The sequence below is a fragment of the Palaemon carinicauda genome, chromosome 5 (genome assembly GCF_036898095.1).
Source record: "Palaemon carinicauda isolate YSFRI2023 chromosome 5, ASM3689809v2, whole genome shotgun sequence".
In the NCBI taxonomy this organism is placed as follows: domain Eukaryota; kingdom Metazoa; phylum Arthropoda; class Malacostraca; order Decapoda; family Palaemonidae; genus Palaemon; species Palaemon carinicauda.
Window position 1 is genome coordinate 137487519 of NC_090729.1, and position 10183 is coordinate 137497701.

The 10183-nt window shown below is 35.6% G+C and overlaps 1 protein-coding gene across 1 annotated transcript in view; it reads right to left on the reverse strand.

The window, feature by feature from the left end:
• LOC137641162 (lysosomal acid glucosylceramidase-like) overlaps positions 1-10183 on the reverse strand; it is a 358339-nt gene that overhangs the window by 246760 nt on the left and 101396 nt on the right. The window contains exon 4 of the mRNA XM_068373603.1: positions 2153-2315. Within this exon, the coding sequence (XP_068229704.1) occupies positions 2153-2315 (163 nt within the window). The remainder of the gene's footprint in view (positions 1-2152; positions 2316-10183) is intronic.

A 10183-nucleotide genomic window follows, 5' to 3' on the forward strand; every position in this document is an offset into this window, starting at 1 on the left:
GGAATGTGTAGATGTTAATACCTTATACTTAATGTTATAAGAGACGGGTGGGAAGATGAATGATTTTCTCGGGAAAACAGCTAATGACCACCAGTTGATAATTACAAGTGCAAGTGTAGTAGTGATTTAAATAAATGGCGAAACGGTGGTGGTGAGTTGTGTTGCGAAATTGTGCCGTAAACCCGGACAAGTAAAATCGAGGGATGAAGGAATATCTATTCCTAGCCATGTCCCGCCCAAAAACCCCATACTGCTCACAACCAGATGGAGGTTATTGATGAGGTTGTGTAAGATTGATGTTATGATTTTTTTTTCACTTGGGGTATTCTGTATTTTAGTTGGAGAGGTCTTCAAAAGAAATGAGTGGAATTATTTATATTGTATTGTGTACATTTTTTCATGCAATATTTCATTTTTAATTTTCTTTTTTTTTGTGGAAGATGTGTTATTCTTTTTTGGGTGATTTCTGTATAAATATTCTATGTTGCATTTCTGTTTAGTACATGCCATACCTATTCCGGGTCGGAGTGTCCTCCATATATCATAGACTAGTGAGAGCAAGTGCGCACCTCCTCCCGGAGTGAGGAGCCTTGGGGGGGAGTAATGTCCTAATTCATGCATGTAGATATGTATTGTACGTCAAGTAAAATGAACTCTTTAATCATGAAAATTCCACAAAAACCTATAAGTCAGCATATTGTTGTAGCAAGATTGCATTTTGGTAGCGAAGGGAGTTTAGTTGCCTTTGTGCGCTCAAGTATACAAGGCTCTTGTACCTGAGAGAGTGATAGCTGTGTACAGAATAGTGTGTACTTACGAACCTTTTGTAATAAATGAAGAAATCCCATATTCCGACGTCTCATTACCCATCTACATGGGTCATACTATTGCCCCTTGTGTTTGCTAAAACATCACCCCATAAGGGATGTCTACCATTGAAAGCTCTCAGCAAGAGAAAAGATTGAGAGAGATGTTGAATTCCTTCTAATTAATTTGCATACAAACTGTAATCATTTGGAGGCAAGTGAAGCGAGAAAATTGTGTATTTTCTCCCTAAATCTATTTGTACAACCACTGCCAGTAGAGGTGTACGAATAGGCAAAGATATTTGGGAAACATGTCGACGAACGTATATGAGACTTTCGCCATGGTTCCCTGCTTGGTGATCATATGGTTTCCTGTACATAACATACTCTCAAGGACAAGGAGTATTAGCATTAAACTTGCTCCCCTGTAGAAATAAAATCATAGGAGAGTGCTTATTAATTAGTTCAAGTTCTTCATATTTGGCCCTATAACCCTGATAAGTTCATTACAAAATGGAAGAGAAACTATAGTTTCTTTCTAGAAGACATCTTGGACGAGGTCTTCCCATTTGCAGTTTTCTATTAAACAATATTCCCTGTAGGCTTCTTTATGGCATAGGGACCCAGAATTAGCAAAAATAGCATTAAAAGATCAAATGCACTTAGCAACAACATATGTCTGTAAAGCTTTATTGCAATCAAAGCCAAATACTGTACCTAAGCAAGTTGCTTGTAGCACCCAATATGTATCATCAGTTCACAAACATAGTTCCAAGTTTTGATGATCTACTGTATGTTCCAAGAAACAAGTTCATCCATCATAATAAATAAAGTTGAACTTTTAAGCTGAGTATGTACTAATTGCACTTTTATATAGTTGTATGTATGTATGTGTGTAGAGGGGAATTCCACTTATACTGGGTGAAGGCACCGTAAGGGGAAAAGTTTGAGAACCCTTGGTCTAAATCATTATACAGTACACTGATGTAAAACAATAATCTGAAATTTAGTAACAATAGCATCAAAATAGTAATATTCAATCCCATGAGATTATAAAACTGAACAACATTTTCTAAATAAAATACCAACCATTAATAGTAAAGAGGAAATAGGTAATGGGGTTTCTGCCTAAGCCAAAGTTCTGAGATACGAATTAGGAGTTTTCACTTTTAACTTTTCCTTTTATGTCTTAATTATAAGTTAAACAAACTTTCTTCCTGAAAATCTTTGGTATTGGGGCTTCCCATTCATAATAAAACCTCTATAAATGTCCAAATGTTAGTTTAATTTACATTGTATGTTGTATTCTGCATTTTAAACTTTAAACATTTCTTTTAAAAACAAACCTTGTAAGTCAAATCTTCTTGAGCAAGCGAGAATTTAAAGAGGAGAGGATCCACATCACCTGGTTTTAGATCATCATATGTGTAAGGATGTGTACTAAAATCGGTTCCACCAATGGGGATACGACCTAATGAGTACTGCAACCCAGAAGGTGAATAATATGCCCTGAAAACCAATCTTCATAAGTTTTGAAACAATACAATTTAGCATTTTAATACAAAAAAAGGACAGTGTTTTACAGGTAAACATAGTTTTCAAATGTACTTGAAAATTTGAACTGAATAAAAAGAAAAGGTCATAGCAGATATCATAAAATCACAAATTCTTGATACTTTCAAAACCAATATTGATTATTCCACCATTATGAAACAAAGAGTCCTTTTTAAATACATAAGCCAGAGTGATAATTTCTTATATGTACCTACTTGACACCTTTTTATTATCATTAAAAGGAGGTTTGATTGATTGATTGAATGATATAAAATTACCTGGGATCCTGACATCGAAGGTTATTGATACCGATATAATTTACTATAAACAAAGAATAAAAAAATATTCAATTAAAACCATATAAGCAAAAATGTCCTTATAAAATTTTTATAGCTTTCAAAAAAACTGCTTCAGAAATATATCTAAAAATAATGCTAGCATAGTACAACACCTCCTATCCAAGAATATTGGCAAGAATAAACCTGCCAGACTCAAACTGATATAATATCTTTTAGGGCTATTACAGCGCTATTTGGTCACTGCATAGCTGTCATGAGTACCAAATATTCGTCGTAATATTGTTGATGTTGACCAGTTAGAAGAAACTCGTGTGTCAACTGAGTGTGACTAATGCGGAGAAGACTAAGAGTAGTCTCCCGCTTTAGAGGCATCATGTTATACCTCCAAGGGTATACATATTTGTTATTTTTCTCATCTTCTTTTCAACTAAAATATCCCAAAGCTGTTGCCAATTATTAAAAATAAAATTCGTAATGCTAGGTACAAAATCATTACAGAGAATGGGATACCTTCTTTGCCAGTAAATATGCCTTCTCATTTAGACACACCCAGCAAAATTGAACTGTTATACCTCTCGGTCAAAAAACCAAAAGAGCCACTCTAAAATTTTCAAAAATAAAGGGTTACTGGAAATAAGAACTTCCTAACCTTGTAGGAAACTTCTTCCATAACTGCATTTAGTAAAATTGCCTTCATCTTCTGACACTATATTTTCAAGAGCGGCTAGTATGCCATATAGTTCGGTTATAAATATAGAAAATACTAGAGGAAGTGCACCTCTACAATTAAAACTACTATTATATACTCCAAATCCGACATCAGAATCATATTTGGAACCGTCAGTATATTTGAAAGTCGATTCTGTGTTCAACATATTCCATAAAACGAGACCTAGCTTCTAAATCAGTTATGTTCTTTTTTATACTAATAAAATATTTACAAAAAATATCTCTGATAATTTCCATAGAGGGATTGATGAATTGGGTGCAATTCAAAATATCTACAATACACTAAGAGGGTGGCAGTCTGATAGAATAAAGACTTAAGAAGTTCTAAATGCTCTTGTTTCCAATATGATACTGGTATGGTATGTAGAATATAAAATCTTTAATCGGCTTAGGGTGGCTAAGGAGTATATTTTACACCCATAACTGATTTTTGTATATCTTTAAAAGAGTTTTGAAGTCTCTCCCCCATGATGTATGGGGCAAAACATTTAAAAGATTCAGAGCCTCAAGACATTTTACTTTTAAAGCTTTCAAGTGAAGAAACTTTGTCAGCCTACAATCAAATATTAACCCTAAAAATCTAGCTTCACTTACACATGGGTTTTGTTTACCTTTGATGTACATATCAGGATCTGGATGTACTCCCCAAATACAACAGAAATGGACAACAACATATTTGCTTGTCGAAAACTTAAATCCATTCACATAAGCACAGTGAATCATTTTGTCAATAGAGAGTTGTAGTTTTCTCTCAACCAATGCCAATCTAGCTCCACTAAATGATAGTAGAGATCATCTACACATAGTGATGAGAAAATAGCTTGGGGAATGACACACGATATCCCATTAATGGGTAACGCTAATAGGGTTACACTTGGCACACAACCCTGGGGAACTCCTTCCTGACATTCCTCTCTGACAGAGTTTCGCCCAATTTAACTTGAAAAAAAAAATATATGTGAAATAAATGATTGAATGAACAATGGTATCTCTCCCCTCAATCCAAAATTATGTATGGGTTTAAGTATGCCCTGTCTCCAAGCAGTATTATATGTTTTTTCAAGATAAAAAAGATTGTTACATGGTGCTGTTTGGAAACCAAGGCTTAACAAATAGAGGGCTGAAGTCATACCAACACATCAGTCGAATGCATTTTTCTAAATCCACACTGGATAGATGATAATATACCTTTCTTCTCCAAATACCATGCCATTCATTAATTGGCCATCTTCTCCATGATCTTACATATAAAAGATGTCAATGGAATTCGTAGATAATTTGCTGCTAAAAACTTATCTTTACCATGTTTTAAAAAGACTAAAATAATGGCTAGTTCCCATACACTTGGATAACTGCGATCATGCCATATTCTGTTCATAATGCTTAAAATAAAGAACTTAGCATTAACAAGTACATGTTTAATCCTTGCATATGGAAATCAATCAGGTCCAGGAGTAGAATAATTGCAATTCAGCCAGTGCAGAATCAAATTCCCTTCCAGTAAAAGGAGCAATGTAAGATTCCTCCTTTTCTGTTGCAAAATTTAGTATTTTCCATTCGCCAATGCCTCTATACTGGTGACCAGGAGCTGCTTCACCCTTGGAGAAATTATTTACCAAAGCTTTGCTAACCTCAGTTGATCCAGTCACAACATATTGACCATTTACTTTCAGCACTTGTAGTGGATTGGGGGTAAATTTCCTTGTTATCTTTTTTACTTTCCTCCATTCAGAAGATGTTGGTGTTCTACTGTTGACTGAGGAAACAAAAGATGTCAAAGACTGGCACCTAGCTTCTTTCATGGTACAATGGAACGAGGCTCTACATTTTTTTGCCTATAATAAAATTCGTCCCTGTACAGCATCTACGCCTTAGAGTAAATGATTATCTTGTGGCTATGTGCAGGGAAGTCAGTTCTGAAGGCCACCAGTGGACTTGTCGCCATATTAATAACCCAGAGATTTTGGGAATTGAATTAACTCTGGCTGCATGGAGAGTTCCAGTCAAAAAGTCTTTGGCATCATCAACACTTTCAAACTATTCTGCATTCCATTCAATTTTGATTAGTTTCCAAAATCTATCCTAATCCGCCTATGACATTGTTCCATGAGGGGGATATCTGTAAAGGTAGATTACTGTTGGTGTTTATAATGATTGGTGCATCATCAATAGTGTGCCAGTCATCTAATGTTCTCCAATCAAAACGAAGAAGGCAGTTAGATTGATTGATTTGGAGATTTCTGGTATCCTGGCATCTAGTGCCAATGACACTAATATCATTTTCTATGAATAAAGAATAAAAGATAACTCAATTTAAAACAATTAAGCAAATATGTCCTTAGAAAAACTAAATAGCTTTTAGAAGACCTACTTCTGAAATAAATGTAAAAATACCACTAGCATAGCAGGACCCTTCATGTCCAAGAATCTTGGCAAGGATGAACCTGCCATCCTCAACTCAGGACTCAAACAAATATTTATTTCTTTTGGTGCTATAAGTGGGCCATTCAGTCAACAAATGGACAGTTAGCAGAAACTCATGGGTCAATACGGAGACGACAAAGAGTAGTTTCCCATTTTCAAGGTATCAGGTTATACCACTAAAGGGATAAAACATTCGTTATTTCTCTCATTTTATTTTGAAGTAAAATATCCAAATTCTGTTGCCAGTTTTTAGAAATCAAATTCTTAAAGCTAGGTAAGAATTCATTACAGAGAATGGGATACCTTCTTGGTAGCAACACAGCTGCAGGCTTCTTTCCCAGTAAATATGAGCTCTCATTTCCAAACAAACCTACATGTGCTGAAACCCAGAACTATTATACCTTTCAATCCAATAATAAAAAGCCACTTTAAAATTGTTAAAACTAAATGGTTACTGGAATTAACAACTTCTAAGGCTTCTAAGAAACTTCTTGCATCACTAAAATGATAAAATTGCCCTCATCTTAACCATTGCCATTCTAGCTCCAGCAAATGATATGGAGAGATCATCTACAGATGATATCCCAATAATGGCTAAAGCAAATAGGGTTATATTTAGCACACTAGACCGGGGAGCTCCTTTCTGACATTTCCTCTCTGACAATTTCACCAACTTTAACTTGAAAAAATCTATATGAAATAAATGGTTGAATGAACAATGGTAGCACTCCCCTTAATCTCAAATTATGAATAGCTTTCAGTATAACATATCTCCATGCAGTATCATATGCCTTTACAAGGTTAAAAAAGAAAAGAAAAAAAGATATTAAAGGGTGCTGTTTGGAAGCCAAATCTACACAAATAGAGGACTTGAGTCATAACACATCAGTCGTTGAGTATATTTTCCTAAATCCACACTAGATAGGAGGCAACATACCTTTCTTCTCCTGGTACCACATCAGTCTTGCATTGACCATCTTCTCAATGATCTTACATATACAAGATGCCAATGCAACTGGTCAATAGCTTGCTGCTGAAAACACACCCTTACTTGGTTTAAAAAAGGCTAAGGTAATGGCTAGTGATTGATTGATTGATTGATTAATTAATTAATTAATTGATTGATTGATTGATTTGAGGTTTTCTGGCATCCTGACATCTAAGGTCATTGACACCGATATTGTATATTGTAAATAAAAGAAAAAAAATATCCAATTAAAACCATAAAAGCAAAGATGTCATTTTAATAGTTAAATATTTTTCATACGACCTGCTTCTGAAATAAAGCTAAAAAAAAAACACTAGCATGGTAGGACACATCATGTCAGGAATCTTGGCAAGGATGAACCTGCCCTCCTCACCTCGAGGCTCAAACAGATATCTATTTCTCTCACTACTATATGTGGGGCATTCACTCAACAAATGCCTCACTCAATGGTTCCAAACAGTCGTCACAATATGGTTGATTTTGGCCAGCCAGCAAAAACTCAATTGTCATCCGAGTGTGACCAATGCGGAGACGAAAAAGAGTAGTCTTCCACTTTCGGGGCATCCCGTTATACCTCCACGGGGATATAACATTACCAATTTCTCTAATTTTTTTTTCAAGTAAACTATCCCAATGATGTTGCCAATTATTACAAATAAAATTTCTAATTGTAGGTAAAAAGTCATTACTGGGAATGGGGTACCTTTTTGATAGCAACTAAGCTGCAGCACTCTTTGCCAGAGAATCTGCCTTCTTATTTCCAGACACACCTACGTGTGCCGGAACCCAGCAAAATTGAACTACTACACCTTTCATGCCAATAATTAAAAACCACTATAAAATCTTTAAAACTAAAGGATTATTGTAATCAAAAACTTCTAAAGCTTGTAGGACACTTCTTGCATCGCTAAAAATAGTAAAATTGGCCTTGTCTTTTAACGTTATTTTCTCAATAGCAATTAGTATGCCATATAGTTCGGCAGTAAATATAGAAGCTGCTAGTGGAAGTGCACCTCCACAATTAAAAGCACTACTATATACTCCAAATCCAGCACATCATCAGATTTGGAGCCATCAGTATCTATATATAAGTTGATTCCATGTGTTCTTCAACATGTTCTATAAAGAGAAACCTGGCTTCATAATCAGTCATGTTCTTTTTTATACCAATAAAATATTTACAGAAAGATATATCTGGTAATTTCCATGGAGATTTGATGATATCCTAAATGGGAGCACTTTATTTCCACCTATATCTAGACTGTTTAATCATGTTTTTACCCAGAAACCCTAAGGTTGAGGATATTTTGGGTGCAAGTCAAAATACCTATAATGCCTTACAAGGTTTGTAGTCTGAAAAGCTAAAGATTCAGGGAGTCTTTGCAACCTAAACATATACCGAACAATAGAAGACATACGGTAAAAGTCTAAAGGTAACTCTCCAGCATCAACAAGGAGGCTTGGGATAGGCGAAGATGTAAAGGCTCCAGTGGACAAGGTGATACTAGCATGGTGCATAGAATCTAAAACTTTTAATTTCCTTGGGGTGGCTGAGGAGTATACAATACTTCACATCCATTATTAATTTTTGAAAAAATCAAGACCTTGTATAATTTTAAAAGTTTTGTGTCCCCCCCCCCCCCCAACGTATGGGACAAAACTTTTAAAAGATTCAGAGACTCAAGGCATTTTATTTTTAAGGCTTTCAAAAGAGGAACCCATGTAAGGCTACGATCAAATATCAACCCTAGATTACTAGCTTCATGTACATATGGGATCTGTTAACCTTTGAGGTATATATCCGGGTCTGGGTGTACTCCCCAAATACGGCAGAAATGGACAACAACAGTTTTACTTGTTGAAAACTAAAATCCATTCCTATTAACCCACTGGATAATTTTGTCAATTGAGAGTTGTAGTTTTTGCTCAACCATTGCCATTGTTCCAGCAAATGATATGGAGAAATAATCCACAAACAGTGTTGAGAAAACATCCTGGGGAATGACTGAGGATATCCCATTAATTGCTAGTGCAAACACTCTGCACACAACCCTACGGAACTCCCTTTTCCTGACATTTCCTCTCAAATAGTTTCCCCCAATCTCACTTGAAAAACTCTATGTGAAAGAAATGATTGAATAAACAGTGGTAGCTCTCCTCTTAATCACAAATCATGAATGATTTTCAGTATACCACATCTATATGTAGTATCATATGACTTCTCAAGCTCAAAAAAGGCTGCTACATGGTGCTGTTTGGAAGCAAAGGCTTCACAAATAGAGGACTCAAATCGTATCAACACATCAGTCGAGTGCATTTTTCTAAATCCACACTGAGGAGATAAAATACCCTTCTTTACAAGGTACCACTTCAGTCTTGCATTGACCATCATCTTCATGATTTTACATAAAAAAGATGTCAATGGCATTGCCCGATAGTTTGCTGCTGAAAACTTGTCCTTATCGGGTTTTAAAAATGCTACAATAATGGATAGTTCCCAAACACTTGGATAACTATGATCATACCATATTCTGTTAGCAATGCTTAAAATAAATAACTTTGTATTAATGGGTACATGTTTAATCATTGCATATGGAATTTCATCGGGTCCAGAGGCTGTGTCATTACAAGTAGCAAGAGCGGAATTAAATTCTCTTTCAGTAAAAGGAGAATTATACAACCCTTCTGTTGCAAAATTTAGAATTTTATTTTCTTCAATGCTCCTATACTGGTGAACAGGAGCTGCTTCATACTTGCATGATACATTTGAGAAACCAGGGCATTATTAACATCATTTGCTTCAGTCACATACTGACCGATCACCTTCAACACTGGTCATGGGTTTGACGTAAATTTGTCTGTAATCTTTATTTTCTTCCACTGTTCTACTGTTGACTGAGGAAAAAAAAAAGATGCCCAAATTGGCGCCTAGCTTCTTTCATGACACGTCAGAACTGTGCTCTACACTTTTTGTATGTTATCAAATTTTCTTCAGTACTGCGTCAATGCAGTCTAGTCAAGAGATTTTCTGGTCGCTCTGTGCAAGACAGTTAATTCTGAAGATCACCAAGGGACTGATCGTTGTTTGAATAGTCCTATGGTTTTGGGAATCAAATTGTTCCCTACTGTATGGAGAGCTCCATTCAGTAGGTCTATGGCATCATCAATACTTGCAAACTGTTCTGCACTCCCCTCGATTTCACTTAGCTCACGAAATTTAACCCAGTCACCCTTGTCAAGATTCCATCATGGAGATCTTTGTAAAGGTGGACCATTGTTGGTGTTTATAATGATTGATGTATGATCACTAGTATGCCAATCATCTAATGTCCTCCAATAGAAATCAAGAAGGCAGTTAGAGCTTGGAATTGCATGACAAGGTA